A 24,339-nucleotide genomic window follows, 5' to 3' on the forward strand; every position below is an offset into this window, starting at 1 on the left:
CATTGGCATAGTTGAAATTTCACATCTGTCATACATATTAAACCACATAGGTTTGTGCATAAACAACACCACACCAAATGCCATTGTTTTTGTCAGCAGACAAGGAAATTACAGTATTGCATATCATTAGTTTTGGCAGGCAATTTACAAAACATCCACTATCCAGGGTTGAGTCAAAAATACAAAAGAAAAAGGAGGTAGGCTGAGAAGTGTTTCCTTGCTTCAGTTGTTATGCTCTGTTGTTATACTCTGTTGTGTTGGGAGATCTAAGTTTCGATCAATTGTTGTAGATGTCTGATGAGCACTTTCTTTACTTAGTTTTGCTTGTGCAGCAAGCCTTGCATCCCTCCTAGCCTAAATATCAGAAACCAAAAAATTGTGTTAATCCTCTAAAAAGTTAATGATGCCCTAAGTTGTGTATGATATGAGAACATAACAAAAATACCATTAGTTCACTAGCAGTAATATATGATGTGTCATGCATCATTTCCTTCCAACAATAACTTCTCCACTGTGAGTACCCTGCAGAATCAAGTAATTAGATATTGCATTTCATTGTAAGTCACAAACAGTTCATTAGAATTCAGTAAGCAAACACTGAGTATTGATAAACATTAGGTTGAAAATAGCGTAAATTTTACTTACTATCAAAATTCGAGTGGCAAGCATACTGCCTACTTGTCTTATTGGCCTTGATGCAACTGTGTCCTACACATTCATTGTAAATTTGTTTTGAGAACAATGAATTCACAATGGGAATAAATATGCAGTTAACATATTAATAGTAAAAAATATTTACTTTGTTAGGTTTTTTCTGACAAGTCAGCTTGTTGTGACCTTGAACTCCACAAATTCCACATTTGAAGATCCTACCAAATCTTGAAATTTTTGTATTGCTTTTTTTTTCCAATGGTTCCCTTCTCCTTTTCTTTGTAGGTCTTCCAGGCATCCTCTTGCTTATAGGAGGCAGCAGAGGACCTTCCTCACATGGGGCCAGAACATCCTGCCTCTTAGTGGACTCACTGCAAATTAGTATGCTTGTAGGTATTTCTCCTTGGGGAGCCATATAGATAAATAATTAAGTGGATCTCCTCCTTGAAAAGCAATTGCTGCCAAAGCATGCTGGCAGGGAATACCACTCTTGTCCCATTTCCCACAAGAACAACTCTTATTCTCTAACCTAACAAAATAACTTTCCCTCTCCAACAACAACATATCATCCCAGATAACTTCATGCTCTGCAGCCCCATTCCAGTCAACCTGCCATTTTGAGCTTTTGGTCCTCTCTTTCTCAAACTTCCTAACTATGTTTGGTCCAAAATTAACTTTCCATTTCATGGTATAGCTCTTCTTAACAACTATCCTTTGCATGACATACCTTCTTATTTCTTCAAGCATTGTTATTACTAGTTTGCTCCTAGCTTCTACCATCACTCCATTGAATGTCTCGCGCATATTGTTGTCGATAACATCGCACTTGACAACATCATTGAAGAAAGCTCCACACCAACCATTGGCAGGCCATTTCTCTAATAACTCCTCTACTGCCTTCTCTCTTCCATTCAAATTCCTCATCTGTTGTAGCTGCTTTGGAAACTCAGGTACAGTTGTAGCCCTAGTAATATTCCAAAATTGGATTTGAAACTCTTTCCCTTGGTGTTGCTTCCCCCATCTAGCATATATATGCCTTGCACACATCCTGTGCTCGATTAATGGTAGAAGTTCTTTAACTGCATGGATTAATCCCTGGAAGAAAGGCAAAACATTTAATGAATCAAATAAATTCAAATACAATCAAATAAAAAGTCAATCATAAATTTTTCTTAGTTTCTGCATATCACTAACAAGTGACCATCCGAGACCATCTTCAATACACAGATCTAACTGCAACAACTTAAGAAACCAACTCCAGCTTTCAATGGTTTCTTTCTCCACAATTTCCCAAGCTATAGGGAACATCTGGTTGTTCCCGTCCCTCCCTACTGCCACTAGTAATTGCCCTTTCATTAGACCTTTCAAAAAGCACCCATCGAGACCTATGATCCTCCTACAGCCAACCAAAAAACCTTCTCTAGCAGCTGTAAGATAGATATACATCTTTTGGAAGGTTGGTAATGCATCTGGACTCAACCTTTCAAAAACAATTACGACATTGCTTCCAGGGTTTGATGCTTTTAATTCTAATGCATAACTATTCAGTACCTTGAAATCTTCAATAAATTGCTGTTCAACTTTCTTAAGAACCAATCTCTTGGCATTTTTGCAGACCCAGTCAGTGACGAACACACAAGTCTCCTTCCTAACTAGTGCTTTTAAATGCCTTGGCTTAATGACGCGTATGGAAGCTATCACATCACCAAATTTCTTCACCACTACTTGTGCTATAACTCTTTTGTTCTTTGTAACACCCAAAAGGCATGAATGTGTAGAGACATAATGCTTCACCATATATATCTTTTTGGTACTACACCATGAGCAGAGAATTAACCAACTGCAATCTTTGCCAGAACACTTGGCCCTCACCCTCGAAGTATCATTCTTTATATACTTAAACTCAAAACTTTTCCTTGTGGAGAAATCAACAAGTGTATTCTTGAATTCTTTTAAATCTTAAAACCTAAGATCCAATCTAAATTCCTCCAATGGGATAGCAGGGTCATGGATTTTTCTGGTTGATTTATGTCTGACAGCATCATCAGCTTCCGATCCACTACTATTATCACTGTAACTGCCAGGGTCTGATGACTCAAAGTAGTCACTTTCATACCCACCAACTTTCCCAAACTCACTTCCTTGTGGTTCCTTGTTCGTAGCATAAGACTCTAAATTATCCCTTTCAGATGCAACTTCCTGTACTCTCTTTTTCAATTTGACATATTTGTTCACCTTCTTCATGGCTTCCTCTCTTTCTTCATCTTCATCTGAGTTTTTAATAAATAGTTGATCATCTACAATCCTCTCTTCATCATCTTCAGCTGAATCAGATCCATTCTCATTCTCCATATCATCATTCATGTTCAATTCCACATCACTTTCAGCTTCAACCATTTCAGATTCAATCATTATGCTTTCTGGTATAGTATTGTTGTGTTTAACACTTGAAAATTCAACATAAATGTCTGCTGTCCAGTGCCTCATTAAATGGTCAACTAACCCTATAATTCCCTCATCATCACTAATAACCTTCAATGCCCAGAAGCATCCATAAAGAACAAATTGACTGAATTTGTAATATCATGGCCTAATTCTTTTAAGTCTCCTAACAAATCCCAGTAACAAGTCTTCTCTAGATCAACAGTAACTTCATCAATAAAACCATTGACATATTTAATCTCCTCTTCCTTTAATAAAGTTCCTCCATGGTGGTACTTAATAGTATATTCTTTCTCAGCAGCCATGCTAAACTAAACAACACATAAATGCAAACTAGTTACTAATTTAAAAAGAAACTAACTATACCACTACAACAAACTAATAAGGAACACAACACAAGAATTAGAACACATTCAGTATTATAATGAAAAAAAAGTATTACACAACATAACCATGAGATGTCACAAATCTGAACAACAAAAATAACCAATCTGACACCAAAGTTATAAATATATATCATGGAGATGGCCCACACATAGAAACAAGCCATCAATGAAGCCAATATATGCCTTTCTAAATCATCTAAATAAGATCAGTCACTTTCATTGTAGGGCCACAAAAAAGACCTAACTTGCTATTGTTGGTACGCTTGCAAGTGAACACAAGCAACGGCAAAATTTACTAAAAAGGGAGAAAAGAGTGCAAAACAGGGGCATTACCATATTCTTTATGGCTATCTAGAGGGGTTTGCAAAACCTTGGCTACGTCGATGACGGCTTAGAGTTCAGGAGTGTTTGCAAAACCCTGCTACACCTACGACAGCTTGGAATGAAAGAGGGTTTGCAAAACCTTGGCTGCACCGACGACGGCTTGGAATGAAGCAAACCCTGGCTGCACCGATGACACCTTGGAGTGATTGAGGATTTGCAAAACCCTGGCTGCACTAACGAGGGCTTGGAGTGGAGGCTATCGGCCGGTTGGAGGTGGGTGGGCTTTAGCGGAGTTAAGGGGAGAGAGGGTTTCGTACGGACGGCAAGTGTTCTCCACCGGCGCCGATGGTGGGAGATGGAGATGTGGGTTCTTCAGCCGGTTTGATAACAAATTCCTCTTTTTGTAATTCGGATCCGGATCTAATTGCCACCTTATCACCTAGTCAGCATCTTTACACCTAATTTTGTAATAAAAAGCCACGTCGGTATAAAAGAAACGGCGAAGTTAACGCCATCTGCGCCTCAGACTGAAAAGGCCCAAATTGATCAAATAGGAGGATTTAGTTGTATCAAAAAATATTGCTGGGACTAAAAGAGCCAAAACTACATAATTACAGGGACCTATACGGCAATTAAACCTAGAATATTATAAGAATGGTAAATGGACATATCTAGGGTCAAATCTCTGAGTCGATAGTATTGTTGCAGTAGTTTGCATACACTATAGAATAGAAGATGTCGTTTTTCTCTCCTTCATGATTATATGGTAGGGGATTTTTTTGAACTCGGTTTGATTTCTATAATATCTTCTGGACGTGTACATAGAAGAACTCTAATCGCCTTATGTGATTTCTGGCCGAGTTAATAAAAAACAACAAAGAACGAGACTAGAGATTTGGGATATGAGGAATATTTTTTCTATAATATATTGAGAACAATAACTTTAGATTTATTTATTTATTTTAGACAAAATCTTTTTAACAAATTATGAATATTATTGAAGCATATTATTTATCTTAAAAAATTAAAAATAAATAAATAAAAAAATAATATTATTGTAGAATATTATTATTTATTTTTGACAAAATCTTTCACTTTATTAGCAATGAAACTAGCATCATTGCTATTTTTTTAATTAAAAAAAATTGCCGCAATAGTGACTAGGTCGTTAAGAAAGACAAGAGTGCAAGCTACAACAGAGTAAGTGGAGGTGAGGCCGCGCTCACATTTGGTGCTAAGACCATCAATGCACATCACTACTCACATTTCTAGAAAAATATGCTTTCATGTGTGATTCGAACTCTCACGTGTGAAGGGTTCTCATGAGAACCCAAATACTAATAGACCATTTGATTGTTGGTAAAATAAAAACCTTATTTATGGACTAAAACTTTAAATTAAAGAATCAAAATGAATTTGTTTATTATGTTCATAACAAAAGAAAAACAATGACATTAATTAAAAAAGAAAAGCAATTATTCTAAAATGAAATTAAACAAAATTAAAAACACATGATATAATACAATTGTGAAATTTATCCATTCGACGTGTTAGTTTGAGTTCTATTTTGAATTCAACTTCGTGATGATATTGATTCAAACTGAATTCAAACTAAATAAAGTGGTCCATGACTTATCTAGTAGAATCCTAATTTAACTCTAATTGGTACTTTGAATTGTGATCTAACTTAAACTTTTAAGTTGAGTTAATCCTTTGATGGTAAGGATTATATATAGACAGCACCAGGGGTCCCCAATCTATTATTCTTGCAAATACCTAGCTCCATTTGTGGGAGAGGACGGGATAGATTGGAAGAGTCCCTGATTACTTTTAAGCGTGGACTCAAGACTCTTGTCGTCTTCAATAATTTGCTGTGGCTGGAGGTAAGTGATCTCTGTTTCTGCATATAATATACAACATAGATGTCGTAATGGAGTTTGATGAAAATCTAACAGTTGGTATCAGAGCAAGGTTTTATACCTCTGCCTAGCATGATTAAATTTAAAACATGTATGTTTTTTGTCAGAAATAACATGCATGAATTAGGGTTTGTATGAATTAAATCCCATAATGTTTATGCATGCTTTGTAATGAAATAAATTATGATAATTTAGGGTTTGAAAAATTGAATATTAGGCTCAAAATTGAACCTAATATAAACAAGGTAACACCCTTGTCAGACTGCAGATGGGCCATGTAGCGCCAGCGCTGGGCTGGGCCATGCACGCTAGCTGGCCGCACGCCTAGCAGGCCCAAGCCACTCGCAGGGGCACAGTCTGCGCGCAGGCCATGCACATGCCTGCCCACGCACGCCTACCTGCGAGCGCAAGGGTACAGGCCGCGTGCAGCTTGCCCGTGCGCGGGACTTGCTCGCACGAGCCGGCCTGGCGACGCGTGTGGCGGAGGTCTGGCCGCCTAGTGCCGGCCGGCCGGCGGCAGTCTGGCCGGCGACTGCTACCCACGGGAAAAGTTAGGGTTTTTGTTTTTATTTTTATTTTTTATATTTTCCCCTAACATTAGATTTAATTATTTTATTTTATTAATTCATTAGTTTGAATGATCCTTTGAATAAAATATATTATTGGGTGTTTTTGCAAAAATTGCATTATTTTAGTGTATTTTTGCATATAGAACCCTGTTTAGTGATTTATTTAAATTGGAGGTTTTGTTTGTATGAATTATTCATACATTAAGTGCATTAATTATAATTTGTATAATTAATAATTAACATTGAATTTGTTTATGTATATGGTTAGTATGTCATGTGATCGAATGAATTTTTTGTTAAATTATGGAATAGCCACAATCTTCATGATTTTAATTTTAAAAATGGTAAATTACACATTATGAGTGTGATAGATCACATCTAGGTTAATTGGCATAAATTGTAATTAATTATGATTAATATAATAATTTTGCCCCACAGGGATTTTATTATATTTCTTATAATTAATTAGAATAAAATAATGAATAATTTTTATTACTTAAGTCGCCCACATGTATTAAGTAATTTTAATTATTTATTAGTTTTATCAGGTGGCAAGTTGCGATTAATTATGTTTGATATAATGAATTTTCTCCACAGGGATTTTGTTATATTTATGTAATTAATCAGGATGAAATAATGGTTAATTTTTATTTCTTAAGTCGCCCACAGGTATTAAGGAATTTTAATTATCCATTAGTTTTATCGATGGTTATGAATCTATTTTGTATTTATATATTTTCCCACATGCAGATTATGATAACAAATTGGTTCATATTTTTTTTCGGTATGGCTTGCATTGGTAAGCATACCAACTTGTTTTATTGCCTTGAATATTAAGATTAATATGTATGTTATTTTATTTATTGTAGCTATGCAATCAGATACTTTTGATAAAAAATGTCATGTTCCTATGTTAAGGGGTGATAATTATAAAGATTAGAAGGAGTTGATTCTCCTATAGTTGGGATGCATGGATTTTGACTATGCTATAAGGAAAGGTGAACCACCTGTGCCGACAAACAATAGCACTCCGGGTGCAATTGCCTTGTATGAACGGTGGGAGCGATCTAATCGCTTGAGCATGATGTACATTAAGATACGTATATCTACTAGTATCCGTGGTTCAATCCCAGATTGTGCAAATGTAAGAGATTTGCTGAAGGCAATTGATGATCAATTTGAATCTTCAGATAAGGTTCTTGCTAGCACTCTCATGACCAAATTATTATCCATGAAGCTCACAAGTGTTAAAGGTGTGCGAGAGCACATCATGAGGATAAGAGACTTAGTGGCTCAACTTAAGGCTTTAGAGCAGATCGATTTTTCAGATGCTTACCTTGTGCACTATATCTTGCACTCTCTTCCACATCAGTATAACGCTTTCAAAATCTCATATAACACACATAAAGATAAATGCTCTATTAATGAGCTTTTGACCATGTGTGTTCAAGAGGGGAAAGGTTGTTATTAGAAAAGAGTGAAAGTGCACATATGGCTACTCGAGATAAGAAGAGAGGACGAACCAACCTGAAAAAGGATAAAGAAAAATTACCTGTTCAGATCGAGAAGGTGTCCAAGTGCTTCTTTTGTAAGAAGAAAGGGCACATGAAGAAGGATTGTCCGAAACTCAAGATTCACCTTGAGAAGAAAGGTATTGAAATTTCTTTCGTTTATTATGAATCTAATATGGTTGATGTTTGTCATAACACTTGGTGGATTGATTCTGGTACAACAATCCATATTTCTAATACCTTGCAGGGCTTCTTAAGCCGAAGGATACCGACGAAGAGTGAACGGTTTATTTATTCAGGGAATAAAATTCGTTCACATGTAGAGGCAGTCGGGACATGCATATTAGTTTTAGATTCAGGATTTGTTTTAGATTTGGAAAAGACCTTTTATATTCCTAGTTTTTCTAGAAATTTAATTTCAGTTTCACAACTTGTATTATTAGGATATTCCTTTAAGTTTTATGAAACATATTTTTGCTTGTTTTATAATTCTTCTCTTGTTGGAAATGGTGCATTGTGTGATGGTCTTTTTCAAATGTATTTACAAAGTAATGTTTCTTATAATGTGTTGCATGATCAAGTAAATGTTGGTATTAAATGTAGTATTTTGAATGATAAATCTTCTATGTTATGGCACTAGATATTGGGACATATCTCCATAAAGAGAATTGAGAAGTTGATGAATGATAGAATCCTTGATTCTCTTAATTTTACCGACTTTTAAACTTGTGTGGATTGCATAAAGGGTAAGCAAACCAACAAATCTAAGAAAGGTGCTAGGAAGAGTTCATACTTATTAGAGATAATACATACAGACATTTGTAGTCCAGAGATGGACTCGTATGGTCAGAGATACTTCATCTCTTTCATTGATGATTATTCACACTTTATGTATCTCTACTTGCTTGATAATAAGAGTGAAGCATTAGATGCTTTCAAGATCTTTAAAGTTGAAGTAGAGAAATAATGCGATAAGCAAATAAAGATCGTGAGATCATATAGAGGTGGAGAATATTATGGTAGGTACACAGAGGATGGAAAAGTACCAGGTCCATTTGTGAGGTTTCTAGAAGAGCATGGTATTGTGGCCTAATACACTATGCCTGGCTCACCAGATCAAAATGGTGTAGCTGAAAGAAGAAACCGTACTTTAATGGATATGGTAAGGAGTATGCTTAGCAACTCCAAACTTCCTCGATATATGTGGATTGAAGCTCTTAAGACAGTAGCGTATATATTAAACCGTGTTCTGACCAAGGCAGTTTCTAAAACTCCATTTGAATTGTTCAAAGGTTGGAAACTGAGTTTGCAGCATATGCGTGTTTGGGGTTGTCCAGCTGAAATAAGAGTGTTTAATCCACATGAGAGAAAGTTGGACCCAAGGATTGTTAGTGGTTATTTTATTGGTTATGCCGAAAAGTCCAAGGGTTATAGATTTTATTGTCCATCATATAGCACTAGAATTGTGGAATCAAGAAATGCCAAATTTCTTGAGAATGACTTGATTAGTGGGAGTGATCAACCTCTAGACTTTAGTCTTGATGAAGATCATGAAGAAACTCTAGACACCAATCAAAGATTGATTATTTCACATGATAAATATCAAGATTTGGAAGACATTGAAATGACAATCATTGAGGAACCACATCTTGCTGATCTAGTTGATCAAGTCCCACAACATCAATATGAAGTTATTGAGCAACAACTTCATCAAGAAGATAATGATGTGGCATTAAGAAGATCGACTAGAATTAAGAAATCGGCAATATCTAGTAATTATGTTGTGTATTTACAAAAATTTGACTATGATTTTGGAGCCGCTGATGACCCTAAAACGTTTTCACAAGCTATTAGTTGTAGTAATTCTAAGTTGTGGTATGATGCTATGAAGGATGAGATGGAATCCATGGCACATAATGGTGTTTGGGATCTAATCAAGTTGCCTGAAGGGGCAAAAGCCATTGGGTGTAAATGGGTCTACAAAACTAAGAAAGACTCGCTAGGTAACATTGAGCGTTACAAGGCTAGATTAGTTACTAAAGAATTTACTCAGAAAGAGGGCATCGACTATAATGAGACTTTTTCTCCAGTTTTGAAAAAGGACTCGTTTCGTATTATAATGGCATTGGTTGCTCATTTTGACTTGGAATTACATCAGATGGATGTGAAAACGGCTTTCCTTAATGGAGATCTAGATGAAGAGGTGTTTATGAAACAACCTGAAGGATTCTTCTCTAGTGAAGGTGAAATCTTGGTTTGCAAGCTTAAAAAATCTATATACAGATTGAAACAAGCATCCTGATAGTGGTATTTGAAGTTCCACAATGTTGTCTCATCATTCGGTTTTGTTGAGAACATTAAGGATCGATGCATATACTATAAATACAGTGGGAGTAAGTTTTGCTTTTTAGTCCTATATGTTGCTGATATTTTGCTTGCAACCAATGATAAGGGTATGTTGCATGAGGTGAAGCGATTTCTCTCTAAGAATTTTGATATGAAAGATATGGGCGAGGCATCTTATGTCATTGGCATTAAGATACATCGAGACGGATCCCGTGGTGTTTTGGGTTTATCTCAGGAAGCCTATATTAATAAAATTCTTGAGAGATTGCCGATGGAAAATTGTTCACCTAGTGTTGCACCTATTGTGAGAGGTGACAAGTTTAACTTGGACCAGTGTCCTAAAAATAACTTAGAAAAAGAACAGATGGAAACCATCTCGTATGCTTCAACTGTTGGAAGTCTTATGTATGCTCAGGTTTGTACGAGACCGGACATTGCATATGTTGTGGGGATGTTGGGAAGATATCAAAGTAATCTAGGGATTTACCACTGGAAAGCTGCAAAGAAAGTAATGAGGTACCTTCAGGGTACGAAGGTGTACAAGCTTACATACAGAAGATCAGATGACTTAGAAGTCATTGGGTACTCGGATTCAGATTATGCTGGCTATCTTGACTCTCGGAGATCAACATCCGGTTATATTTTCATGTTGGCCGGTGGTGCTATCTCATGGAGGAGTGCAAAACAGACTTTGGTTGCTACTTCCACTATGGAAGCCGAGTTTGTTTCATGTTTCGAGGCGAGTTCCCAGGGTATTTGGTTGAGGAGTTTCATATCAGGGCTTAGAATCATTGATTCTATATCCAAGCCATTAAGGATTTATTGTGATAATTCTGCTGTTGTGTTTTTCTCTAAGGATAATAAGAGTGGCAGTCGAAGTAAACACATCGACATCAAGTATTTGGCACTAAAGGAACGCGTGAATGCCGATGAAGTAACGATTCAACACATTAGCACAGAGTTGATGATTGCAGATCCTTTGATGAAAAGAATCGCACCGAAGTTGTTTAGAGATCATGTTGAACATATGGGACTTGGTTCTTCTCTATGAACAATTAGTATCACTTTAGTATTGTACTCTTAAACATTTATTTATTTTTTATTTGTCTTCTCTTTGAGTGTATACATTAAGTTTGAGAATGACAATTATTAAGTTTATGCATTATTATTTTGCGTGTATTGGACCCGAATGAGCATCTGTCTTATTCATTATGATAAAATGCCATATATAGGTTTTACATTAAAGAGAGAGATTGCATCGTAATGCATGGAAGGTAATACTTGGTTATAATGATGACTTACCGCCATGATTCGTGTAATTTATTTCTTTGATGTAGAACATACTGATTTATAGGTTAATGTGAATGGATATTAAGACACCTAGATAAAGTTGGACCAAGTGGGAGAATGTCAGTTTGAGTTCTATTCTGAATTCAACTTCGTGATGATATTGATTTAAACTGAATTCAAACTAAATAAAGTGGTCCATGACTTATCTGGTAGAATCCTAATTTAACTCTAATTGGCACTTTGAATTGTGATCTAACTTAAACTTTTAAGTTGAGTTAATCCTTTGATGGTAAAGGATTATATATAGACAGCACCAGGGGTCCCTAACCTATCGTTCTTGCAAATACCTAGCTCCACCGGTGGGAGAGGACGGGATAGATTGGAAGAGTCCCTGGTTACTTTTAAGATTGGACTCAAGACTCTCGTCGTCTTCAACAATTTGCTATGGCTGGAGGTAAGTGATCCTGCTTCCGCATATAATATACGACATAGATGTCATAATTGAGTTTGATGAAAATCTAACACGATGAACATGTATCTGTTTTTCAATTTTGTAGTTTATATGAGATATGTGCATGATTATGTTGTCTATTGATGGATATCCTTGTTATTAAGTTAGATTGGAAAATTATTTCTTTTTTATTTTAAAAATACAAAATAAAAGAACGAAAAAAGAACCTATTAGTCTGATTTCACACTTTTAATTTTTTTAATTTAAAATAGTCCACTTAATTTTTATTTTTATTAATCTAGCTTATTCTATTCTTATCGCAAATAGAATTCCTATTACAACAAAACTTATTGAAAGATTCAGAGTCGAGTTAGGAAAAAAAATCTCCCACAACTCTTTTGATACGCATACCTATCATTTTACTCATCATCATCATGCATAATAGATAATTAACTGATAGAATAAGATCTAATAATCGACTATGAAAGAAGACTATGAATATGCCTCACATGCTTTTTCTATGTACCGTTAACTAGAGATGGGCACGGGCCGGTTAACCATGCTCGGCGGACACAACTTGTAACATGCCCACTGGGTTTAAAAAAACTTTTAAAAATAAAATTGTAAAATACTATTTTTAAAAATAAGAGAAATGTAAAACACAATAACAAATTTTTATTGTGCCTAGGATTGCTTTTATAGGTGAAGAAAATAAAAATTGGGAGAAAAAAAACAAAGTTATTATTTATGATCAACATGTACAGAGATACACTTTATACATAGGAGAATACATGAATATACATAGGAAGATCTAACATTAAAATAGCCTAAACATAAGAATATATGGCTATAATCTTCTAAACATAGGGCTGCTAAACTAAGAAAGCAATATACAAAGGAGGAAGTAAATATGTATACATATTAGGAAGATATTTGAGTATAATTCTTCCAATACTCCCCTTCAAGCTGGATCTAGGAAATTTATGGATCCAAGCTTGCTTAATAGCCGGTGAAACTTAGCAGAGGGCAGAACCTTTTGTAAATATGTCAGCAAGTTGATCATGTATTTGCACATAATAGGTCTTGATAAGCTTGGACTGAATTTGTTGTCGAATGTAGTAACAATCAACTTCAATATGTTTAGTCCTTTCATGAAATACTGGGCAGGTTGCAATATGCATAGCAGCTTCATTGTCACAAAAAAGAGTCATAGGAGTGGTAGATAAACAACCCAAATCATCCAGGAGAACTTTTAACCATATAAATTCACAGGCTGCTGCTGCCATAGCACGATACTCGGCCTCTACTCTAGATCGAGCTACAACATGTTGCTTTTACTTTTTCATGAGACAAAATTACCACCAACGATTGAGCTTCTTCAACCTTGAGTTGAATTATTAGGTTCTAAATTTACATCAGTTGATTGTTAATGGCAAAACTCAACATTCGGTAAAGGAAAGAAATCCTTTACAAACTTCCTCTGATCAATAATCTGAAAGAAAGGTCTTGTTTCAAAAAATCGAACATCTCTACTTACATAGAGTTTCTTTGAGAAAGATTCATAACACTTATATCCTTCCTTAGTCTGTGAATATCCCAGGAATACACATTTGATTGTTCGTGGATCAAGTTTGTCATGATGAACTGCTGGTAAATGCACAAAACAAGTGCAATAGAAAATTCTCAAATGAGATAAGTCTGGTTCTTTTCCATACAAACACTTAAGAGGAGATTTAAAATCTTGTATTTTACTGGGTAAATAATTGACAAGATAAGTAGCAGTGAGAACTCCGTAGGACCAAAAGGATTTTGGAACATGCATCTGAATCATTATTGCTCATGTTTTCTCCAACAAATCACAATTATTACGTTCAGTTACCCTATTTTGTTGAGGTGTATGAACAAAACTGGTCTGATGTAATATGCCATTAGAGATTAAATAATTTGTCATGTCATGAGATGTATATTTTGAGTTGTTATCTGACCTAAGAACTTTAATGCGAGTTGAAAATTGAGTTGTAATCATCAAGTTAAAATCTTTGAAATAACTAAAAACTTCAATTTTTGATTTCGAGAGATATATCGAGGCAACCTTCGAGAAATCATCAATAAAGGTTACAAAATATATAAAACCATCAATAGAAATCGAAAAAGATCCCCAAACATCTGAATGAATAAGTTCAAATGCTTGAGTAGATTTAGAAGATGATAACAGGAAAGGAAGATCTGGTGCAGTTGACTCATCATGTCCTTGATTGGTGGTTCTATCTTGGATAAATCCCTGACCATTTTTCTCTTGTAAGTACTTGGCAAAATCATTAAGCAAAGTAATGAGATTAGAATGGAAATATTCAACAGTGTGAATAGCCACATGAGCCTTGTGATTAGGAATTGGTTTTTTATTTCCTTCCTTCTTGTCCTTTGTAAAGATAGGCTTCAATTATGGGTGAAGATTCCAGTATTGATCCATTGTATGTCCAATTCACTTATAGTAATCACACTTTAGACATGGACGCTTACCTTTCTAGTTTCTTTGGTCAGCCGGTATGTCACGCCCCGACCGTGGCCGGGCATGTGGCAATCGCTATGATAATAAGGAGTGGACCCTACAACGCCCCACCTCCTAGTCGCCGTAAGGCTCAAAGCAAACCTGCTAGCACAACTTACTAGAGAAAAGCCAATAACAGTAGCAGAACTAGACAGGGTTCCAATTACAACCAGAAAGTACAAATACATGAACAATACACAAAATTCAAGCCTAGTGGATCCATAAAGTTTACATGCACACTACAAACTAACTTAGACAATGAGAAAAGGTAGGTTAGTCTATTGCTTACCCAGCATAGCCCAGCCCAATGTCACAGTCTGAGAAAGAAGAAAGAGAGTGGTGAGTAACAAATGTTATCCAGTGAGTGGTGACAGCATAGATATAACAGAGTAATAAAACATTTCAAATAATAATTACCACAACAATAATAATATAAAAAGGTAGCTCCAAGTATTCAACAGATTAACAAATAACACAATGATTAGAAATAGTACAGGTAAGTCACATTTTCCAACACATTGAGCACCGCTCAAAATACATGCTGGCCTCAAATAATTCCCAAGCTAATTGTGGTCTGCGACTAGCTACGGGACCACCAAGGTGTTTTAAGACATTTAAAAATTCACAATGCTGCTTTCCTTGGTGTCACCATCAAAATCCAAATGCTACAATGCAATTCTTTCGGATTCCAACTCAAAGAATCCAACATCCAAATGTCTAAATAAATATATATACATCAAATCATATTCCATGTATACATGTAAACATGCCCCTTTCAAGGTACATATGTATAAGTATACTAGAATCATCTTTGCCAAATAAGTCCATGCTCAAAATATCCATATATATATATATATATCAAATGAAATCTGATTTATCATTAAATTTGAGTTATGAAACACATAAAGAAATACAATAATACTCTTATTAAATCTATGGAATTACGAATTGCACCACTCACAAAACCAAACGTCTCGCATCGAGAAGGGCTCACGGATCGGCGATTTCCTTCCCCTTGGAGGGTCCTTCGCCACTTAGAATCAAGCAGGGAATCCAAGAACCAATGAACACAAGAATGAAAATAAAATGCGTGCGAATGCATTGTTACATGTCGAACATGTAACTCTACGGTTTTAGGGGAAAATAACGTCATTTTGGACCCAAACGACCTCAAACCGAAGTAAAACTAGTTCCAATGGATTCCAAGTAAGAAGGGCTTCGATTTGGACCAAAGAAATACAAGAAAAACCCAAAGTTTTTTGGTGTTACACTAATTTCGGGTTTGCTACACTAACCACAAATTTGCTACAGTAAAACCGGACCTTATTAGATGGTTTCTTGCCGATTTACAACACCAAATCACGAAATTTCTTTACAAGCATTCACACAAATGAATAACAACAACACTGGCTTCAATTTAAGCCCAAAAACAACTCAAACTAAGGTTTATTTCTAGGGTTTCAAAGATTTTCAAAAACTAGTAAATACGAAAAAATTACAAAGAGAAAACCTTGGATTTAAGCCTTACCGAGCTTAGGAGAATGAGAGGAAGGGAATAGGAGCGTTGATTTGTTGGAAAAATTTGACAGCGAATTTTTTTTTCAAAGATAAGGTGATCGGCCGAATGGAGGGAAACAAAGCAAAGAAGAAGAAGGAAATGGAAATGAAAGAAAGAGAGGCATCCACGTTGCTTTTCCTCTCACTTTTCAATTTTTTTTTGAAAAAGGGAAATTACCAAAATAGCCTTAATAATAGAAAATAGAAAGAAATGAGTCCAAAAGACCATTTTACCCTTGATTTTTGGCTGGTTTTCACATACAACCTACTATGCAATCATGCAACTATGCCATTAGTGCAAAATGACCATTTTGCCCCTAATGCATGCACAAAAATTGAAAAAGGCCTGAGGTCAAAAATCAGGACAGGGTACCACACGATAGATAACTGAGATAAGCACGTACTTCTGGAGAAATGGTTGTGGTACCACCTAACATAATCTTTTGACGAACTTCTTCCTGTTGAATTGAGGCACATACATTCTTTAAGGATGGCAAGTCAGAATTCATAAAAACATGGCTCCTAAAATCCGCCAGGACCAAGACTGGCTAATAATTGAAAAACATGATCTTCTTCACTCCTTTTTCGCAAGACAACTAGGTCAATAGAATGAGGGTGATTAACTTCCAATTCATTCTACAAACCTTTTAACCTCCCCAGTAAATTAACAAAAGATTTTCCATCTTGATGAAGATTAGTAATATCTTGCTGAATTTGAAAAGTACAAGTAGAATTGTTTTGATTACCATACATGCCTCGAATAGCTTCCCACAAATCCAAGGAAGATTTAGAATAGCTGAATATCTCTACAATATTATGTTCCATTGAGTTAAGGATCCATGACATAACCATCTCGTCTTTTGCCAACCAAGACTCATGTCCATGTGACTCAATAGATAGAGCTTCTTCTTTGCCATTGATAAATCCCAATCTTGATCTCCCACCAAGGGCAATAGTTACCGCTCTTAACCAAGGTATTCTTGCCTCAACAGAATTGAAGTCTATTTTTGAGACATGTTGACATCACTTTCTGTGGTCATGCTTGAGGAAGATACATCAATCACCTCTTTTGATGAATTAGATGATTCAATTCTTCCTTTGTCATCCATGATAAAAAAAAAATCACCAAAAGAAAGATGGGATCACTGCTCTAGTACCATGAAGAAAATAAAAATTGGGAGAAGAAAAACAAAGTTATTATTCATGATCAACATGTACAGAGATACAATTTATATATAGGAGAATACATGAATATACATAGGATGATCTAACATTAAAATAGCCTAAACATAAGCATATATAGCTATAATCTTCTAAACACGGGTCTACTAAACTAAGAAAGCAATATACAAAGGAGGAAGTAAATATGTATGCAGATTAGGTACATTTGAGTATCTTCTTCCAATAATAGGCAATTGCCATGTCCTTTTCTTAAGATTAGTTGATGTGGGACTAAATTTGAATAGTATAAGGCTTACTTATTTTTATATAATTTAGTAAAGGAACACTATCAATAAAAAAAAAATCTATTGTTGATTTGGCTAGAGTATTGGTATTATAAAGATGGTGTCATGAGTTCAAATCTTGTTAACTACCCTGTTCATATGCATCATCTATGTAAACATAAGGTAGGTACATCATAATTAACAGTTAGGCACTTTCAACATATAGAGATGAAAGAGAAAAAAAAGAAAAAAAATGAATAAAGAGGTTTCATGAATCATCCCAGTTGATATATCATCAAGAAGGTTGGGTTGATGAGAAAATATTTGTTTGGTGAACTTAAACAGATGCTTCCATCCTCTGCATTGGTTATAAAGCAAGGTATTCTAAGAAAGGCATGGTTGTGCACAAACTTTGGTGAAGCAAGTGGGATTAAGGTTCGCGCACACATGGACGCTGAAACACCCGCACACAACCACTACTCACATCCCCAGAAATGTGCCCGCACACATGATTAGAATTCTCATCACTTGTGAAGAGTTCTAATGGGTACTTTGCTATTAATATACCACTTGGTTATTGGTAGTCAGTAAGGTCACACTTGAAAAGACTATGTAGTGCTTGGGGACTATAATCCAAATGTAAGTAGAATTCATGGTTGTGGGACTTCTTATGTTGTTGTATATGATATCTATATATTTAAGTGGAAATTCTACTGATATGAAATTTACAACCTACTTCGATTCCCATTTAAGTTTTTGTACAACTTCATCATGACATGGATAGTATTCCTCTAATCATATTTAAATCCAAATAATGAACAATAATGGGAAAAAAACAAACATTTAGTAAATATTATTGAAAATCTTGTAAACATTACCTTCAGTTTCTCAATTAGTTCCTTTGCATTTGGAGCAAAGATGATATGGCGCATATTTAGTTTGATGAAACCTTCTTGTATGCCTTTGTCGATTTTTCAGTGAGTCATAGTAACCATCAACATTTAGCATTCCAATATGAAACAAAGGATAAGTTACTAATTTTTCTTTTCACAATTTAAACTATGTATATGTAGAATTAAAATTAGATTACCGGCTTGTTATATATGCCTATTTGTGCCTATGTCATAACCTCCTGCATTGTGATATAAACTCAAATGATGAGTTTATGTATTTCAATTACTTACTTCAAGAAAGTAAATATAAAGACCAGTGAGATTATTTGTTATTTCTGTCCATAATGGTTGATAAAAGAGTCATAACAAAATGGAAGTAGATAAAAAATATTTCTCATTTCTTAATGATAGTTCAATGTTTAATTACAATCATTAGTAAGCTCTAATGGGATTATATATTATATAGTAAGCAACACAATTATATGTATTTTAAGTAATACAAATGATGAAAGTATGATTCATTCAATTCTTTTATTATTTGGAAGTTTGAATGGCAACTATTAACATCCACTTAGTATAAAACATAGGGAGAAAATAGATAATACACTAACCTTGCAAAACAATAAAAGCATCAGAGTACCTTGCCATGGTGCATATTTGCAACTACCTTCACTTCTCCCACAATAGCACCAGTTATCTAACAATTTAAAAGGAAAAAAATAGTAAAATATTTGTCTTTGATATTTGAGCTTTGAGTTTTTACTTCTCAGGATTTTGTATTTTTTTGTTTGTTCATTGATGGGAACAATGCAATAATATGTTATCCAATGGCAGGGCCTGTAAAAAAAAAATCATACCTCTTTAACCATTAGAGTCTTGGGAATCACACTAAACAGATGGATAAAATATTTAATTAATGTAATCAAAATATTTTCATTAAATTAATGAGCTTAAAATAATTATTCTTTAAAAAAAATACCCAAGAACATGGCTTCCACCATTAAACACAGCTTAAGCAATCAAATCCATTAATCCAACACTCTCTCCTCCATACACCAAATCAATGGTTTTCAACACCTGAAACACCAATATTTGCTAAATCATTTCAAAGACCTGAATTTATTAACTTATTTTCAAGAAGAAAAACATGTAAGAAAGAAAGAAAGAAAGAGTAATGAAAAGAAAACTAAAAGAAAAAAAGAAGTTGAACCAATTCTTTGGCAAGATCATTCGTAGCATCCCAATAACTCTTATTCCCTTGGCTACTACCCCAAAAAACACAAATCCTCTTGAACTTACAGACATTTACTCCTTTCTCTTTGTCCATTTTCTTGCACACTCTCTCTTTGTTTAGATTAGAACATTGCAAATTAAAATAAACATCAAAAATAAAATGAACAAAACAAATTTTACTCTAATAAAGATTAAATTAATAACTGTAAGAAATCAAAGAAGTCAACTTGCCTTCGACCATGAGCTACTAAGAGATTTGCATATTGAAGAATGGCACACATTAAACATTACAAGGAAGTAATTTATATATATATATATATATATTTATGTTTTTTAAATAATTAACATATGAAAAAATTGCAAGCTATAGCAATACATGCGAGTTATCTTCTCGTTATATGTAATATTTTTTAAACAAAATAGTGTTAGTGTCCATAAATATTTTGAAAAATATGCTTCACATAAATATTGCCGTCATAAATACCATTTAAGGGAAAAAAAGGTGTTAGCATCATTTTTAAATGATTTTAAATAAAAAATAATTATGTAAATAGTACATTTATTAAAAACATTATATAAAAATATAAATATAGTTATTATATTTTCAATTTTTAAAATTTTAAAGTAAAGGAAGGTATATATAACTCAAAATATAAATTGTATTTCATAAAATAAATTGATGTCCCTAATAGATATGCCATTCTACTTCGAATATTTTAAAACATTTTAAAATATATGATTATGTCTAAAAAAATACGAATATAAAAAATTGAAATCTGGTAATTTTATTTACATCTTAAAAATTTGTTAAATTTAATTGTTTTTTATATCTGAAATAATTTAAGAGCTTAAATGATTAAATAAAACACCACATCAGAAATAGGTATACATATTAATAATATATTAATATTATATATATATATATATAATATTATATTATATAATGAATAAGGTATGGAAGACAATCAATTTAACTAATTATTATAATTTACGTTATCAATTTAATCTAATTATATTATTTTATTTATCTTTCTAGCTTTATTCTTACAATATTTTTCCATGTATTTTCAAAGGGATGTGGAAGAGGCCTTCACATAATTCTATTTTTTATTGCTGTGTATTTTGGAAGCTTAAATATAAAGTCATTAATCATTCTCTGTATCCACAAATATCGGTGCAATACATTTATTTAATATATATATATATATATATCGATTATTTACATATATTTATTTGATTTATTTATTTTTCCTTATCTCCTCCAGCAAGCCTTTATTTCCTAATGGATGATTATATTTTATATTGATTTATATATGCATATAACTAATGATTTATTTATGTGGAGTACATATGTCAAAAAATAGTAAGAATAAAGATAAAATACAGACAACATGACAATTTCAATATAATAATAATAAAAAAAACACATACAAATATCATCTAATACCAAAGTCTCTTTAAAAGGAAATAATTGTGTCTCTAAAGCAATTAAATATAAGAAAACTTTTGCCATAATTGAGATTGACTCATAAGACATGACCAATGAGATGAGATAAAGGCTACCCAGGCTGGACACAGGTCGGTTAACCGGCCCTGTGGGTCTGACCCGTTAGGTTGCGGTTCATCGGAACCCTAACCCGGACTCGGCTTGGCAAGGGTATAGAACCCGCTGGGTCGAGTTGAACCATCTAACCTGGCGGGGTTGGTCATAGGGAGACGAACCTGGAATCGGCCCGGCTCCCTGTTGACCCGGCGGGCTGGGCTGAACCACCGGGTGGACCTCTAGACGGACCTGCAAAAATGTTCTCTCTTTGTGGCAACCATGTGGATTCATCTTTGAAGTCATTTATGAAGATTGTTCTCTCCTTGTGGCAACCATGTGCTAATGTGCCCTTTTGCAAGCTGGATATCAGTGATCATGTGCCCAAACATTAAAAAAAAAACAATAGACTGATCTAGTGAACATGCAAAAATTGAAGATTGATTGGCATCGGTGCTATCATTGTCAATATTTATTAGCATAGCTAGGAATTAGAAGTTGTTTGTCTTTTCTTATTGCGCTTTTGTGTGTATTATATGAGACATAAACTTTGTATAGAAGATTTGGATTACTTAAGTGTCATTCCCTAGAGCTAGTTGTCAAAAAAATAATGGCAAATGAGTATTGAGATTCATATTTGTATTTTTGCAGTAGAAATTGTGTGGAATCTGCTCATGCTGCATCCAAGCTTAAGATTCAGGTTGGCGAATGGCCACTTTGTGCTATGATTTAACAACGTTTGTGTTTAACTATTCACTAATACTAATGAGGATACTCTAGATCCCATCCAGCTATCTATTTTCTTTTCAAGTTTACAAAAGATAAAGCTCTCTGATTAGATATTTCAATCCTTGATTTGGATGTAGTGGGATCCATGTAAAGATACCCACCCATCCACCATATAATTATTGTTTCTAAATTAATATTTAATAATTTATATATAGTTTATTTGTATTTTATCAAAATTTAAAATAAATGATATTATATTAAATATTAAATTTAAGGTGACATGTCCCATATTGATATAGGCATCCCAACTCTCATTAAAATTTAGAATTTCTTCTGTTTTGTGTGTGTGTCGGTGTGTCAAGTGAGATTTTTTTTAAAAATATATGTTTTTAGTTGTTACTAATTAAACCCTAAAATGTTAAAATTATTAGCATTAGCTAAGGTTTGAAATTTTATCACTTGCAAGCCCTTGAAGTAGACGGTTAAAGATAATCAATAAATTTAAAATGAAAATATAACCCTATAAGCGTGGAAAATTATTTATGAATACTCATAAAAGATTGATCTCCATTGAGAGAGGACATCCAGGTTTTGAAACCAAAAACATAAGTAGAAAATTGCATTTAAATGAATTACTAAAAATTTAGAAAATTTAGAAAATTTCAAAATATACTAAATTCGAAAATGAATGGCTTACACTTAATTTGTTTACTTGTCGAACCAAGTTGCCTACGTATCCTCCTGGGTGTGAGAGGAATCAAAGCCATGTAGTTCTCTCTTACCTTGTATAACCGGTCACCCACTTACCTATTCGTTAACATCTAGGTCTTAGTCAGACTCATTGGCTGTTGTCACGCCAGGTGTGCTCATCATGTTATCCATGTAGAAGAAATCAGTAACATATGGACTTTATTATTTTGTTTCTTGTTGCCGAACTTGAACACGTTTCCAGTCATCCATGCAAACTTGAATTTCAATATTTTGTGGGGTCAACTGCGAATGTGTTGTGTCCAACATGTTCCCACTTGTGCTAAAAGTCTGCTCTCAAGCTACTGTAGACATAGGGCACACAAAAATATCTTTTACCATTAGTGAAAGAATGGGGTACGAGTTTCCATAACCTTGCCACCAGTGGAGGATGTTGAAAGTCATGTATGTGTTGATTTCTTCTGAGAACTGAAAGGTAGTGTACAAATACAAGTCGAGCTTTGTATATTGTGATCTCCTTGACTTCTTCTTTGCTTGCCTCTGTCGGAATTATTCTCCTGCGCTATTACTAGATTGTCCTACTGCCTCCTGTGCAACCTGCGGAACTATATGACTATATCTAATACAATAGCTATCATATAATTCAACAAGTTGACTCTTAGCATTAGCAACAATTTTATTGACATCCACAATATTATCGAAGTCCAGTTCAGAATCTTGAGTATCCACGTCACTCATGGGCAAGCTCATGGCAACCGGTTGGGAATCTTGTCCTCCATTGAATTCTAAGAATTAGTAATTTGCTTCCAAATATTCTTGCAAACCTTCTAGTTTCTACCTTGGATCAAGAATGAATGCAACTAAAGCAATATGAGGTATATTCTTATAATAAAAAAACTATTTAATTTTCATAAAGATCAACACAGTAAACAATTGTGGATTTGTTCTAGACTTCCAAAATTGTTCAGCCACATCAACAGCACCATATAAAAATAAATGGGAAGTAGGAAAATAAACTTGAGGAAACAAATTAGTACATGTGTTAAAAACCGAAAGCAAATCAATAATATTAGTAATAACTACCCAGTTATACTCATATAAACAAAAACCAACCAACGAATCATTAATAAACTTAGTCAACAATGTCTTATAGGGAAATGTTGCACTAAGAAGCCGATAAGTAGAGTTTAATCTTGTTTTGACATCTTTAGGGAATTTTTTGATCCTCATATTATGTGCTTTACAATAGCGAGCCCATTGTTTCATGAGAATCATGCATTTTCCTAGATAAGCTATGACCTCCTTAGCAGGGAGTACAAATTCTTTAACCTCTTCCAAACCACTTCATAAGTTCAAAACATGACAAACACATCTTATATGAAAATATTTGCCACCACGTGAAGGTCTCAAAAAATTTTCTAGAGGTCTAATTGAGGTCGTATTAGCGGAGGCATTATCAAAAGAAATCGAAAAATTTTTAAGCATTAAACCAAATTCTTCGATAACTCCACAAATAAGTCTATAAATATTATCGGTGGTATGAGACTCCTTGAACACCCTAACAGTGAGAACACGCTTTTGGATATTCTACTTGTCATCGACCCAATGTGCCGTAATACCTATAAAAGAATTTTCATGAAAAACATATGTACATCGGAACATACAAAAACAGAAGAGTTAAAAGTACGAAAATACTTACAAAGTTGTTCCCTACCATTATTGTATTGTTTGAATATTGTTCTTTGAATTGTCCTCCGTGAAACCTTCTTGCACACTGGTTGTAGTGTGTCATTGATG

General features: G+C 34.2%; 1 protein-coding gene across 1 annotated transcript; it reads right to left on the reverse strand.

Moving 5' to 3' along the window:
- Positions 1 to 222: 222 nt before the first annotated feature.
- LOC120263096 lies at positions 223 to 2,448 on the reverse strand. The gene is made up of 4 exons (XM_039271005.1): positions 1,846 to 2,448; positions 1,137 to 1,746; positions 446 to 522; positions 223 to 354 (listed from the first exon to the last, which is right to left on the reverse strand). Exons 1-4 carry the CDS (start codon positions 2,446 to 2,448, stop codon positions 223 to 225), a joined length of 1,422 nt encoding a protein of 473 aa, XP_039126939.1.
- Positions 2,449 to 24,339: the final 21,891 nt, after the last annotated feature.

Source organism: Dioscorea cayenensis, chromosome 6 (genome assembly GCF_009730915.1).
Source record: "Dioscorea cayenensis subsp. rotundata cultivar TDr96_F1 chromosome 6, TDr96_F1_v2_PseudoChromosome.rev07_lg8_w22 25.fasta, whole genome shotgun sequence".
NCBI lineage: Eukaryota > Viridiplantae > Streptophyta > Magnoliopsida > Dioscoreales > Dioscoreaceae > Dioscorea > Dioscorea cayenensis.

Excerpts from the sequence above, each read along its gene's own strand:
- LOC120263096 (XM_039271005.1), bottom strand. The coding sequence starts at position 2,448 with ATGGTGAAGCATTATGTCTCTACACATTCATGCCTTTTGGGTGTTACA. Across the intron at positions 523-1,136 it reads TGGGAAATGGGACAAGAGTG|GGTACTCACAGTGGAGAAGT; the intron begins GTATTCCCTGCC and ends TTGATTCTGCAG. Across the intron at positions 355-445 it reads TTACTGCTAGTGAACTAATG|GCTAGGAGGGATGCAAGGCT; the intron begins GTATTTTTGTTA and ends TCTGATATTTAG.